The sequence below is a fragment of the Myodes glareolus genome, chromosome 3 (assembly GCF_982192425.1).
Source record: "Myodes glareolus chromosome 3, mMyoGla1.1, whole genome shotgun sequence".
Lineage (NCBI taxonomy): Eukaryota > Metazoa > Chordata > Mammalia > Rodentia > Cricetidae > Myodes > Myodes glareolus.
In genome coordinates, this window is record NC_142028.1 from 64,158,533 (window position 1) to 64,173,733 (window position 15,201).

Consider the following 15,201-nt stretch of genomic DNA (forward strand, 5'->3'; position numbering starts at 1 on the left):
CATACAGGCAGACAAAACACTCATATACACATTAAAAGAAAGAAATCATAATGTGGAACCCTGACTTGGGGTACCAGGCGGATGCTGCACTGCGGTTCTGCCCATTTTTGGAGTCCTCAGCTGGGAGAAGATAATGCTCTTATGGGGACTTGGCATGACCCTGGTGAAGCCCTAGATCCCAGCCCTGCTACTACTGCCTGGAGAGACGGCAGTAGTCCTTAGATGACGTTTCTGTAGAGAGATGGCAGCTGTCTATCACGCATGGGTCCTCACGCAGGAGCAGAGAGAAGATACGTGGGTTATAGTAGGTAGAGCAGTTACAACCCGAGGTGTGTCCTAAATGTTTGTCCACTTCTATGGAGAGACCTTGTGGTTCATTTCATATGAGGGGAAACAGAGTCCCAGAGAGGGATGGGAGGTGTCTATGGTCAGAGTGAGACACTCTGAAAAGCCGGGATCAGCAAGAATGTCCACATCTTGGCCTCTCCAATGATGCGGAGATGCTGGAACAGATTTCCTTAAGATGGGTCATTCTGCTCATGACTGGAGGACTCTAGAGGACCTGAGACTGGCTTGTACAGGGAGGAGTGTTGGAGGACAGGAAGGGCTAACCTTCCACTCCTCTACTTCCAAGGTGGCTGTAGAGGCCATGGAAACAATCCAAGGGCCTAGGACCACAGTACCATTTGTCAGCTTTGCATGGTGGCGACAGGCTCATCTCCATGGCAACAGTGCAGTGTGAAGGCATCTCGGCATCATTAGGGAGCGCGTTGAGTAGTATAAACAGAGGCTGCAGTAGATTACACGCCTGTTATGAGCAGTCTCGGGCTCGGAGCATTGGTAATTATGCCTAATTGTGCATTTAATTGTGTAATTGAAAACCCACATCTCTGGTTCAGGCTGGGGCTCCAGAACTTGCCCCCCTCCAAGCAAAGAAAGAAGATTTGGGAGCAACACGGACTCTGAGAAACTCAGGTTGCTTCTTCTCAGGTAGGGAGTAAAATGTGCACATACTCTCATTTCTCTGTTCCCAGGGTCCAGAATTCCACCAGGCCCAGAATTAAGGAGAAATCAGGAAAGCACAGGCTCGGGTAGAGAGTCCGAAGAATACACTTTTTATTTATTACAGCGTTTTATGCTATTGGCACTGTCCTCTCAAGACCCACCATCTGGTGGTTCCAGAAACCTGGAACATCTTCAGATTAATTACAGATCCGGAAAGTCACCCAGCCTCCCCATGAACTTAGTCACCACTGCTGAGAGGTAACTTGCCACTTATTATCAGCCCCAACCCAGATGGCCACTGGCTTATGGAAGGGGTGCAGGATGAAGTTGAGGCAGGGCCCTAGATCTCATTATGTAGCCTAGACTGCCCTTGAACCCACAGTGATCCTTCATAGCTGGGCCTCTGTAGAGTTTGAAAATACTGATGGAGTTCAATACCTCCTCCAATTTCCCGTTTCACAGACTGGGAAAATTAAGTCTAGAAAGTTGTACCGTGAGTATCAGGACCCAGGACTGAAGGTCACAGATGAGGGTGTATTTCAAACCCCATGATGAGCCAGCCCAACTTCAGGTCATACTCTTACAGTCATTCGAGACGGCAGCTGTCATTCTCCCATTTTACAGATCCAGGAGCAGCAAGTTCACATGATTAAACAGAATGGTTGCTCCACCCTGCTCCTCCGCTGTTAAGGAAGGAGACAGGCTTTTCCTGTCCTAGAGCATCTAGCAGAACCTTTTGGCTCCAATGCTCTGCACTCAAGGGGACTTCCCAACAACATGCAGGCTGGTTATGATTACCTCAGCTTAGAATAGTGCAGGTGAAAGCTCAGAGATATTGTCTTGCCCAAGACCACTGGGCTACAAAAAGGCAGGACTGGAACTCAGAGTCCAGGCAGACCTTGAGCTGGAGTTCCCCCAATCCACACCTGTACCCCTTACATCTATCAGCTTTTTTGAGATGCAGGGCCAGCAAACTAGAAACCTACCACTGGTCAGGTGGTGGTGGCGCAGTCTTTAATCCCTGCATTTGGGAGGCAGAGGCAGCTGGATCTCTGTGAGTTCGAGGCCAGCCTGGTCTACAAGAGCTAGTTCCAGGACAGGCTCCGAAGCTACAGAGAAACCCTGTCTTGAAAAACTATGAGAGAGAGAGAGAGAGAGAGAGAGACAGAGAGACAGAGAGACAGAGAGACAGAGACAGAGACAAAGTAAGGAGACCTACCACCAAGTTCATCCCAAACCTCTGTGTTCAGTTTCCCACCCTGCTGGCAGAAATGAACGTCCGCAGAAGGGTGGTGTGTGTTCAGCAGAAGGGCGGTGTGTGTTGACACTCAACGCTCTCAGTCAGTCTCAGAATAACCCCTGTTGCTCTCTAGGTTAGGGCAGGGAGAGCCAGGGACAAGATAATCATCTCTACTCCATGGCTTGGAGCTGCATCCTGTATGTATGTATGTATGTATATGTATGTATGTATATATATCTCAGGGTATTATGCAGTCCAGGCTGGCCTCAGACTCACTGTGTAGTCAAAGATAACCTGGACTTCTGGTCTACCTCAACTTCCTGAAGTCTAAAGTCTGTGCATGTACTACCACATGTGGTGTTGGGACTGAACCCAAGGCTTCATATATGCAGGACATCAGGCTTGGCAGCAAGCACTGTTACCAGCTGAACCCTTTCACTTGCCCCCCCAACCCCCGCGCGAAGATAATATTATTGTAGGGGATGGAGAAACAGCTCAGTAGTTAAGAGCACTGACTGCTCTTCCAGAGGACCTGAATTCGATTCCCAACACCCAAATGGTGGCTCACAACTGCTCCATAACTACAGTTCAGGGAGTCTGAGGCCATCCCTCTGGCTTCTGTGGGTACCAGGCACACACATGACACAGACATACTCAAAGACAAAACACAAGTACACACAAAAGAAAATAAAATTTTCTTTTGTGTATGTACACATGATGAGAGAGGCTTACGTGCCATGAGGCACACATGGACGTCAGAGGACAACTTGTGGACTTGATTTCTCTCCCCACGCTGTCATGTGGGTCCTGGGAATTCATTCTGGAGCCCTGGAACTTGCTCTGTAGACCAGGCAGGTCCCAGACTCACAGAGATCCTCCTGCCTCTGCCTCCTAGAATGCTGACATCAGAGATGTGCATCACCAGCTCCGGTTTTTTGTTGTTGTTGTTGTTTTGGGTTTTTTTTGTAGTTTTTTGTCTTACTTTTTGAGAAAGGGTCTCACTATGCTGCACTGGCTGTCCTGGAACTCACTCTGTAGTCCAGGCTGGCCTCGGACTCACAGAGATCAGCTTGCCCCTCCCAAGTACTTAGATAAAGGCATGGGCCATCACTCCCGGATCCCGTGTATGTGGCTTTCTGTTTGCTTGTTTAAAGACAGGGTTTCATTTCATAGCCTGGGCTGGCCTGGAATTCACTGTATAAAACAGACTTGGTCTCAAACTCTCTGCAACCCTGTCCCAGTCTCTTGAGTGCTAAGTTATAGAGGCTGTCATTTATCTACTGTTTATGAAGTCGTGAATAAACCAGATAACATCAAGAGACAGGCACGCACAATGCCAGGCTCACAGCAGACCCCATATAGAAAGATGGGATTATTCCCCACCCAGCCCCATACATTCCACATAAGGAAATGAAGTCTTGGGCATGGTGTATTCCTATAATCCTAATATTTGGGACAGCAAAGCAAGAGGATCAGGAGTTTGAGACCAGTCTGGGCTACACAAGACCCTGTCTTTAAAGGCACACGCCTTTAATCCCAGCACTTGGGAGGCAAAGGCAGGTGGATCTCTGTGAGTTCAAGGCTATCCTGGTTTACAAGAGCTAGTTCCAGGACAGGCTTCAAAGCTATCAAGAAACCCTGTCTCAAAAAACAAAAAAACAAAAAAAAAACAAACAAACAAACAAAAGCCACAAAAAGGAGGGAGAGGAGAGAGAGTGAGAGGAAGAAGAAAGGAAGAGGAGGAGGGCTGGAGAAATGGCTCAGTGGTAAAGAATACTTGTTATTCTTTCAAAGGACCTGAGTTCAATTCCTAACACCCACATCAGGTGGTTCCCAACACCCCTGTAGCTCTGACCTCTGAGGGCACCTACACTCACACAGACACACAATTAAAAAATAATTCTTTTAAAAAGTAAAAAGGAGGCCAGGCAGTAGTGGCACCCGCTTTTAACCCTAGACTTGAGAGGCAGAGGTAGGTGGGTCTCTGAGTTCAAGGCCAGCCTGGTCTACAAAGTGAGTTCCAGGACAACCAGGGCCACTCAGAGAAATCCTCTCTCTTTCTTCATAATAATGGAGAGGATTATGACAAGCTTGGATAAACATGGATCTTTTATAGGAATGACTTTGATCAGTAAAACCTCTGATCTAGGCAGAGATGGGGCTGAGTGACCAGTCTAAATAGCACCCAGCTGTGGGGAGTGCCTTCCCAGCCAGGTTCATGCCTGACACTGTCAGGACACCATCTCACCATGTCCCAGACTGCCACGCAGCAGAAGTGCTGCTCTATTTCATAGGTGAGAAGGGGGGCAGCAATGCCCCCCTGATCACACAGTTGCAATTCTCATTCCCACCATTCACCGTCCCACCCACCCTGCAAAGGGGCCGTCGCTGGCCCCAGAGTCCTCTGCTCAAGGGAGCAGATCTCCCAGCTTCATTCTGGCCACAAGGAACTGAAGAAGCAAAGTGACCAGGACAATTTCACACCCCTAACTCTGAAGCCAGCCCTAGGACCTCAAGCCCCAGGTGAAGAGTCAGTGCCGGAGAAGGAGCCATGAGCTTGCAGCTGTGGCTGCTGTGGCGCACAGGCCCCCAGAGCCGCCTCCCTCCCTCCTCACCATCACTATCACTAATAACGACATCCATCAGCTTGACCACGTTTCACGCCATTACTCTCGGCTCAGCTGGAAGCCGAGTTATTTCCCCCTCATTCACCCAACACCTTCCAGAAAGCAGAGCTTGCCAAAAGGGGGTGGGGAGGACGTTTCCAGTATTTTTTTTTTTTCTGATTACCTACTATGTGCCTGGCGCCTGGCTAAGAAAAGCCTTTCTATCACTCTGTGAGGTGGGGACGAGAACCTGGGGCCCATGGAGAATGCATCAGTCCAAGGTCACACAGAGTTGCCACAAGAACTGCCACAGTAGGAAGCCCGTGCCGGTTCATAATGGGGACACAATACACGATACCATTAACACCTCACGTGAGATGAAGAAACTCAAGGCTGGAACTGTATGACATCAAGACCTTTGTCAAGGGGGCTGGCATTCAGGTTCTGTCAACCAACTAGCTTGGTGGACCCTGGGCAAACCTCCTCACCCCTGGCCACCTCTATTCCTCATCTGGAAAAGGGGATAATAAAACCACCCATCCCAGAGTGTGGAATTAAGACAATGAGAAGGGCAGAGGCAGGAAGACGGCTAGCGGTTATTGATCGTTTAACGTGTGCCAGGCACTCTGCCAAGCACTTTACATATGTAAGCTCATTTGGTTAAATGAGGGAATGCATACAAAGTGCTTAGCACAGGCCTCCTGAAACTGGGAGCGATAATGACGGCGATGAAGAAAGCGATGATGAGTCCCTGGGGCAAATGTCCCTGGTTCATCCCCTTACCAGAGCAGAGAGGCCATGCGAGCTTGGGAAGGAGGTGAGAAGAGAGAGAAGATATGCAAAGGAGCGAAAACCAGGGAGTGTACTGAACGAACGATGTCAACATGTTACAGTAATTAGAACTCAGGAAACCGAAGGGCCGGAGAGGGTCCGCGAACAGAGGGAACTACAAAACCTCCACACCAGCTCAGATGTCCTCTCAGATCCCAGCAGGCAGAGCTGGGATCCCAGGAACCAAGCTTCAGGTTCTCTGTATTTCATAGATGGGGGAAACAAAACAAAACAAAACAGGTGAAAGAGATGCATAAATGTGCAGGACGTTGAGGGCGGAGCAGGGTAGAATCCAGTTTTCTCACCCCTCAGCTCAGGGTCCCAGTACCTGCCACTTCCTGTAAAGGAAGACACAAGACTCCCTCCCCCTTCATGTGCTTTAGTCACAGCTCGGGGAGGCAACCCCTATAACCCTAAGAATCAGGAACTTGGGGGCCAGGAGACAGTTCGGTCAATCCAGTGCTTGACACACAAACATAAGGACCCGTTTAACCCCCAGTCCCCACCTAAGAAAGCTGGGGGCAGCTGTATGTTAGGCAGGGACAGAAGGACCTCTGGTGTTTGCTGGCCTGCAAGTTTAGCAGATCAGTGAGATCCAGGATCACTACAAGGTACAAAAGGCGGAAGGGGCTGGGGGAAACACTGCCATCAGCAACTGGCCTTCATATTTCATATGCATGTGCACTTTTGTGCACCTACACCCTCGGGAACTGTTTATACATGAGAAACAACAAAGCTGAGCTTTGAAGAAGGGAGGTAGTGCATGGTGGCAACACGCCTGTAATCCCAGCACTTGGGAGGCAGAGGCAGATGAATCTCTGAGTTCGAGGCTAGCTTGGTCCAGGACAGCCAGGGCTACATAGAGAAACTCTGTCTCAAAATTAAAAACAACAGTAAACAACAAAAGAACAAAAACAAACAACAACAACAATAAGGAAATCAACAGCAAGCGAGCACCATGGCTCAGAAAGTAAAGGTGCTTGCTACCAAGCTTGCCAACCTGAGTGTGATCACTGGAGCCAATGGTGGAAGGAGAGAACCATACACTAAATAAATTAAAACTTAAAACAAAAAAAAATAAGAAAGAGAGAGACAGAGACACTCATCCGAGGACACACAGTCAGACAATGACTATGTGACAGAGGGATCTGGAACTCAGAGGACTCTGTTCAAAGTCAAGAGCCTAGATTATTACCCGACACTTGTTCCCCTCAATGACACAGTCCCAGTTTGCCTCCTCTAATGCTCCATCCCTGTGCCCCACCCCTATGCCCCAAACAAAACAGCTCCCCCCAGAGAAGGGTTTGGAACTGGCTTGCTTTGTTACAATGCCTAAACTCTGGAAGAAGAAAACGATCCTTTCTTTTCTCAGGCTTTCAGCTGAAAAATAACTAACTGCCTCTTTAATACCTCAGTCCTTTGGATGAGAAAGCTGAGCCTCCTTCTCCCCTCAGGCTGGCACATTCACCATCCTGAGAGCACATTCTGGAAGCTGCCAGGCTGCAGGGGCTCTAGGGGGTTAGTGAGTGACAGCTGGAGGGACCCTCTCTGCAATCAGCTCAGACAGAGCAACAGAGCCAGGAGACCAATTTTCAAGTCCCCCCAACTCCCCTAGAGCTGCCTAAATTGTCTCATGTAGCCCCGATAAGCTGCACAAGCCAACCAGGCAGGGCGTGAGAGAAGTGGAATCCCACCCAGGTCTCATCTAAGGCATCTCCGTGTTGATGAAAGAATGGGCATCGCTTTGGTTGGGAAACCTTGGGGGGGCTGGGAGACCCCCCTGTACCACTTCTGCTTCCCTAGATGGGTAAGCACCTCTCTAGGTACCCCAGTGTACCAAGGCCAGAGCTACTTATGGTATAGCTAAGGCAAAAGAGGAGTTTGGTCTCATGCCTGGATCCCTCTAAGCAAATTAGATCATTGCATCACAATGAAGGTTAAATGTGTTAACTCAGGGAAAGGCACTCACAAAAGTAGCTGGCACCAGTGAGTTACAACAGTACTGGAGAGTGAGCATGGACAAGCTGCTTACAGGGCCACCTATGGGAGAGCATCAGGCAGAGAGAGAGAGGAAAACTTGCCCTGCTTTCCACTCTCTGAGCACTTACTTAATAATATATGCACATCATTTCTTAAGTCTAAAAAATGTAGTTTAAAGTTGAGTGGTGGGTGTGAACACTTTTAATCCCAGCACTTGGGAGGTCGAGGCAGGCAGATCCCTGAGTTCAAGGCCAGCCTGATCTACCTAGTAAGTTCCAGGACAGCCAGAGCTATATACAGTAGGACCCTGTCTTGAAAAAAGCAAAATAGACAGAAAAATGTAGTTTAAAATTTAAGCTAGCCATCCAGTAATCTATCAGAGGGGGCTGAGAGATCAAGGCCAGCCTGGACTGCAGAGTTAGAACATGTCTCAAACAAATAAACAAACACAAGAAGCAAACAAAACCAGAAAGGGATCCTTAGGGCTGGAGGGCTGGCTCAGCAGTTGAGAGCGCACTGTTCTGGCAGAGGACCTGAGTTTGGTTCCCAGCATTCACCACCAGCTCCAGGGCACCATGGTCTCTTCAGGATGCCTTGAGCACCTATGCACAGATGCACACGTGCGTGCACGCACACACACACACAATTAAAAAATTAACAAGCCTCCAAAAAATTTTTAAAGAAAAGGAATCCTCTGAAAAGTCTGAAGATTTCTTGACATTTTGTGTTCTTCAACATAGATACAGGAGCTGGACGGTGATGGCGCACACCTTTAACCCAGCACTTGGGAGGCAGAGGCAGGAGGATCTCTGTGAGTTCCAGCCCAGCCTGGTCTACAGAGTGAGTTCCAGGACAGCGAGGGCAGTTACACAGAGAAACCCTGTCTCGAAAAACAAAACAAAATAAAAAAGATACAGAAGAATGTTTCTACTGTGAGCCCAGATTTGCCAAATAACCAGTTCTTCATTTGGTTTACAAATATTAATGAGGTGCCAAAGTCCGTCCAGCTGCTGGGGATTTAACAAGAACAAAACGAGCTATTTCTGCCCTTTTGAAGTTTTCAGCCTATCTGGTGGCAACTGACCCCCCCTCTACCGTCCTTGAGAATGAACGCCTGACAAACCAGGTGGCCTTGTGAGGGGCAGACACTGGACCACCAATCTTGGGGTAGAGGAGGTTCTAAAGGAGCCCAAGAGGACAATGCTGTCTGTGGATGGCAGGCTTGCAGCTGCTTTCTCAAGAGAAAAATTGAGAGGACAGGGGTCACCTACACACCCCACTCAAAGCCCCTCCATCACCCTCTGCACCTGTCGGGGGAGGGGGGCAGAAAGCACACGCAGGTCAGAAAGCAACACCGGATGCAGAGACCCACAAGAGTGAGGCAGAGGCACCCCTGACTCCCCCTTAGACCGAGTGCTGTCTGCAGTTCCTACCTGCCTCTGCCTGGAGGAGTAAAGCCCATAGGTGTTGGAGCCCAGGTCCAAGGGAGGCAGGAGACCCTTGCCTCTTTTCTGTCGCCTTCCCAGTTCACAGGCCAGGACCTCAGCTACTCTTAGCCTCCAGATTCACTCTATTGCGCCCCCCCCCCCCCAGTCAAAGACCTCATTTCCCCAAACTGGGGCCAGCAGAGTCCCCAGATGATCTGATTCTTCTCAGGACACCTAAGTGTCCCCATCCAATGGGACCAGGGAACTCTTTACCTGACCCCACCCCGCTGCTGATGGAACAGATGGTTCCTGGGACGTAGGGGTACTCGGTGGCCAGATCAAAGCCACAGAGTGGGTCCAATGCCTGCCAAGTCAGGTTGGCTCAAGATACATCAATTCCTGGTGACCCACCTCAAGGAGGTAGCTCTCTATCTCTGGCCACCCAGTCAGGAGGGTTCCGGGAGGCAGAAAAGAAGCACAAAGGACGGCTGAGGGCTCTTAAGAGTCCCAGGTCCCACCATACAAACAGGAAGCCGAAATGGTTAGAAATCTAAAAACATTCCAGAGACACACACAGGAGCAGAAAGAGACTTTGTGAGAGACACTCACAGGGGCGGAGCCCAGGAGACTGGGGTACCCACGGAACCAGCGATTTTAAGGGGAGCATGCGGTCAGAGACCTCGCCGAGTGTACAGACCAGCCTCGGACACACCCCCAAACCCAAGAGAGCCACAGTCCCGGGGCGCAGCCCCAACGGGAGCCCACGCGCACAGTACGAGCCGACGCGTGCAGCCTAGGCGCGCTGGACCGTGCGCGCGAGCGCGGGGCTGAGGCGAAGAGCGCACACAAAGGGACAAGCCGGCCCGCGCGGGGCAGGCTCCGCCCGGCCACCCCGCACCCCGGGTGGCGCCCACGCGCGGCCGCGGCCCCACCCCGCCCCGCTCACCAGCTGCAGGCAGCAGAAGGCGACCAGCGTACAGCGCCCGCTGCACTTGCCCATGGCTCCTCCTCGCGCCGCGCGGGGCCGCGTCGTCCCGATGGCGCCCCGGGGCGGCGGGGCCGGCGACTAGGGCCGGATCCCCAGAGCCGCGGCCGGCCGCCCGCGCCCCAAGTGCATGGTGCGCGGGGTCCGCTCGGGCTCCGCTGCGCCTCCTTTGTCTGCGGCCGGCCGTCGGTACACCTCCCGCCCGCGGCGGCGGCCAGCGCGCAGCGGCCCCCGCAGGCACCGAGCGCGGCGCGGTGCAGCACTGCCCAGCTGGGGCAGCCGCCCGGGCGCTCGGCGGCTGCCGCTTCCCGGCCCACCACGTGGCTCGGCCGCCACCCGGGAGGGAAGCGAAGGAGGGGCGGAAGAGCGAGGGGGGCGGGGGAGGGGAGGGGCGTGGAGCGAAGTGGAAGAGTGCGGGTCCTGCGATCTGGCAGCTCTGGGTCGCCTCGAGGCTGCTGTTCGCTGGCTGTGTCACCTTGGGCAGATCACAGTACCTCTCTGGACCCATCCCCCGGGGGCCTTACCAGCAGAGAAGGAAAAAGTCCCTTGCTGGCAGTCGTGTGAACCGAGGGTTAGCCCTTAGCCTGTCCTGCTGAGTGAGCCGGAGCCACCCTGCCAGAAGAGCACTGGGGTTCCAACTTTGTCCTCTGTTTCCATTTGCATTCTCAACCCAACTTGCCAGCCCTCCTGGTTTCCTGGACACATTTTCTTCTTTCCCACTTTCCTTCTTCTGGTGTATCCAGGGTTTCTGGAAGCCAGACGTACGCTTGAAGCACTCTTCAGTTCCCGGGAGTCCTCATAGCTCAGGAACCACATAGGTTCCCAGGGTGGCTTTTAGGAGATCCTCCTGCCTCAGCCTCCCAAATCCTGGGATTACATGAATAAGCCACTATGTCCAACTAAACGTTTTAAAAACACGCAAGACAAACATGCACAAAGCCTTGGATTTGAGCCCTTGCTTAGTCAACAACAACAGAACAAAAGGCCTTGCAGGTTATTCCCCGAGGCAACCATCCCACATACTCAGAACGGCTCCCCCTTCCGCACACACTCTTACAAGAAGCAGCTAGGACAGCAGTGGGGATTTTTCTCAGTCATTGTTAGGGAATGACAGCTGTGTCCAGCCGTTTCCAAGACTAGCTAGGTTTTCTGGAGTTTGTGTAATCCCTGAAATGATACACAGAGCATGACTTTATGTGGGGACTGGCTCCCAGCTTTTATCAAAGTCTCCAAATAGACGTTTTCCCACAAAAGAGACAATCCTCAGGTGCACTGGTACCCCACAGAATTCCCTGCAGCCTTTTCAGCCAATGTCCGTTCCCTCCTCCACGCTGACAGTGTGCTCAGACTGTCATGTGGATGGTTAGTCAACTCTCACGAACCCAAGCAGTCTCTCTCCACACAGTGGCAGGGTTCTGCTCTGCTCTGAGCAGTCCTGCCAGGCTGTTGAATGTCCATATGCCACAGGCCCGAGGCCTGACCACCTCGCTCAAAGTCTGAACTAACCCCTGTTCCAGGTCATTGATCTTCCATCCTGCCCTACTGAATCCTGGCCACCGCTCTCTCTGGCCCCTCCCTGCTTTTGGGGTTGCTCCTTTTTCTTTATTTATGTTGCACATCTGTGTTTGGGTTCAAGCATGTTAGAGCTCCTTCATGGCTCTCAAAGGAGGACAACGTATGGGAATCAGATTCCCCCGACGTGGGTCCCAGAGATCAAACTCAGGTCTTTGTATGCAGTGGCAAATGTCCTTTACCCAAAGCCATCTCTCAGGCCCAAGATGGTTCTATTCAGCGGTCCGCATCAGTAGTGCGGCAGACTCCGGTTCATCTTCAGCATTTCAGCTGAGGCCTCACTCCTTGACTCTTGGTCACCCTCGGTGTCCCTTCTCTGGCTCATCCCAACCTTTGCTACCTCCATGATAGCTCGTTCAAGAACATCCTTTGCTTGTGTTTCCCGAAGGAGACTGTGAGCCCTGTGAGGACATTGACGGAAGTCAGGACAGGAAACCCAACAGGATGGGAACCTGGAGGCAGGAGCTGAGGCAGAGGCCTTGGAGGGGTGCTGCTTACTAGATTGTTCCCCCATGGCTTGCTCAGCCTGCTTTCTTACAGAACCCATGGCAACCAACCCAAAGATGGTCCTACCCACAACGGGCTGGGCCCTCTCCCTCAATCAATAGTTAAGAAAATGCTCTACAGGTTTGCCAACAACCTGATCTTATGGAAGCATTTTATCAACTGGGGTCCCCTCCTCTCAGATGACATTAACATAAAGTTGACATAAAATTAGCCAGCACCTGGGTCCCTTTCCCACCCTGGGTCTCAATAGGTCCCTTTTCTTTCTGAAGCCTGAGGATCTCAGAAGGAGGCAACCCAGCTAACTGGACGAGCAGAGCAAGAGGTTCAGAACTAGGGCCGACATGGGGCGGGGGTGGGGCCTGCAGTCGGTACCATGGGGGATGACTAACAGAGGCCTAGGGAAAACTGTGGGAAAGATGGAGCAGGACTCACAATGAAAAGGACAGCCATGACTCAGAGCCCAGCCACATTTCCTGAGTGTGAAGGCGGGATCCTGGTCAGACCTGGAGGGAGGACTGGCAGATACGCTGGGAAGAGGGCACTGGGAAGTTCCCCGGCTCTAAATCAGGGACAGGCAGGGGCTGTGGGTCTTGCCCTCTGATGGTGAGAAACTGAAAGCCCTAGGAACACTCTTTCATGATCTGGCTGAATGTTAAGCCCGATAACTCCCTCAGGTTGGAGGGCAGAATCTGATCTCTAATTATAGCTTCTGGGACATTTTCTGTCACTAACCAATTCTTTAAACCAGCTGGGTGTCTGACGATTCCATTCAGTTATGGCTTGAACCACATGGGACTAGCGCAGACCCCACCCGGTAAAGGGCTCAGTCTCACAAGCTAGCACCCCTGCGAGAGACCAGTCCCAAACCTCTGGCTATCCTTTGTCCTGCTGATGGACAAACTGTCCACAGGGGCTCCCATGCCCCCCTCCTCACATCCCATAATTTGTTAGAGTTGACTTGCAGAACCCTGGCAGGTACCAGACTTACATGGACTGGTCTATTATAAAGGATAACAATGAATGGCCAGATAAAAAGAGATACGTAGGGTGGGATCTGATGGGGTCCTTGGTGCGGGCTTTTCTGTCTCTATAGGGTTGGTCTGCTCAGTACGTGCTCATCAACTTGGAAGAGCTAAAAGGAGCTCTTTGTTCAAGGCTTTGCAGAGACCCCCATCTTCAGGACCCCTTGACTTCTGTCATCAAGGAAGAACAGTGGGTAGGCTAAAGGTTCCAATCTGCTGATCATTTGACCTTTCTGATGACTGGTCCTCTTCTGAAACTACCCAGGGACCGCCCTAGCACCTAGGATAGTTCTGGGAAGACAGAAAGATGCTTAGTGACTATCAAAAGATGCCCCTGGATACAGCCTCCCGGTACATCCCTTGTGGGAGTTTGAATGTAATTGGCCCCCATAAACTCATAGGGAGTGGCAGTATGAGGAGGTGTGGCTTTGTTGGAACAGGTGTGGTCTTGATGAAGGAAGTGTGTCACTGTGGGGGTGGGCTTTGAGGTCTCATATCTGCTCAAGCCACGCCCAGTATCTCAGTTCACTTCTTGTTGTCTTCTGGTCAAGACGTAAAATTTTCAGCCTCTCCAGTATCATGTCTGCCTGCATGCTGCTATGTCCCACCCTGGTGATAACAGACTAAATCTCTGAAACTATAAGCCACCCAGTTAAATGTTTTCCTTATAAGTGCTGCCTTGGTCATGGTGTCTCACAGCAATAAAACCCTAAGACACGCCTGACTGGAGAGATGGCTCAGAGGTTAAGAGCACTGCCTGCTCTTCTGGAGGTTCTGAGTTCAATTCCCAGCAACCGCATGGTGCCCTCTTCTGGGGTGCAGGTACTCATGCAGGCAGAACACTGTTTATATAATAAATAATAAATAAATGTTAAAAAAAGAGGAAGTGCATTGTAAGCAACTTCCAAAACTCTAGAAATGATAGAGACATCTTGCTGTCTGGACAGTCACCCAAAGTTCTTCTGTAGCGCTGGGGTATCCATCTTCAGCCTACAGAGCCATAGTATCCAGTAGACTTTTCCACAAAGCAGGAAATTTCAAAGACAGTTCCACCTATATTGGCAGTTTGCCAGTCACTTTCTTCTGTGTCCTGCAGAATGTCTAGCAGACTCTTTCATGAAGCAGGAATCCTGAAGGATTGTCTTACCTTTAGGCAAGTTCAGCGGTCATTTCTCTGTGGGTCCTGGATGTCCAATTCATCAAGCAGTCCAGGCAAGAGCAGTTTCTTGCCCAAATAATTAACAAACTCCATAAGGAGCCACTTCAGTGCCCATTATCTTCTTGAAGTAGATTGTTGCTGCAAGGAGCAGATGTGTCTCACTGTCATGGAAAGTCCTAAGTTTTTAAAACATTTTAAATGCCATATTCTGTAGTCTTTGAAAGGTTTGAAGAATACCTATCTATCTGAAATATATCTCTGTACATCTAGAAAATCTAACTAACATGACTACAAGCTTAAATACTATAGATGATTATCTATTAACTATATTTCTTAATTATACATTATATATTTTTTTAAAGTATTTATTTATTTATTATGTGTACAATATTCTGTCTGTGTGTATGACCGCAAGCCAGAAGAGGGCACCAGACCCTATTACAGATGGTTGTGAGCCACCATGTGGTTGCTGGGAATTGAACTCAGGACCTTTGGAAGAGCAGGGAATGCTCTTAACCGCTGAGCCATCTCTCCAGCCCCCCCCTTTTTTAAAAGTATTTATTTATTTATATACATTATATTTTTAAATGAGCTGCACAAACACAATACCTTAATCAAGAGCAGAAATATATATATACACAGTATAACAAAATTGACTTTAAATTTGTATCTATAAACCAAGATCCATACCAATGCAAATTTCTATAGCATATCCCCTTTTAAATGTAAACAAACATTTATAAACAATAGTTGGGAATTTGGGTGTAGTTCTCTAGACTACTTCCTGCTGATTGGGGGCGCTGTTAATCAGGTCTTTCATGGTGTATACTGTGTGCTAGGTTCATCTCAGTCAGCAGTTGGGTGAAG

At 50.3% G+C, this 15,201-nt stretch overlaps 1 protein-coding gene across 3 annotated transcripts in view; it reads right to left on the reverse strand.

Annotated features, from left to right (window-relative positions):
- The window catches only part of Nkain1 (sodium/potassium transporting ATPase interacting 1), a 42,301-nt gene extending 31,958 nt beyond the window's left edge, over window positions 1–10,343 (reverse strand). Inside the window, exon 1 of one of the 3 annotated variants that reach the window (XM_087904553.1) lies at window positions 10,036–10,343. In XM_087904553.1, the coding sequence (XP_087760679.1) occupies window positions 10,036–10,089 (54 nt within the window). In that variant the 5' untranslated portion in view covers window positions 10,090–10,343. Of the gene's footprint in view, window positions 1–9,095; window positions 9,223–10,035 lie in introns of those variants that run through there. The other 2 variants (XM_087904552.1, XM_087904554.1) reach the window with 2 other exon arrangements.
- Window positions 10,344–15,201: the final 4,858 nt, after the last annotated feature.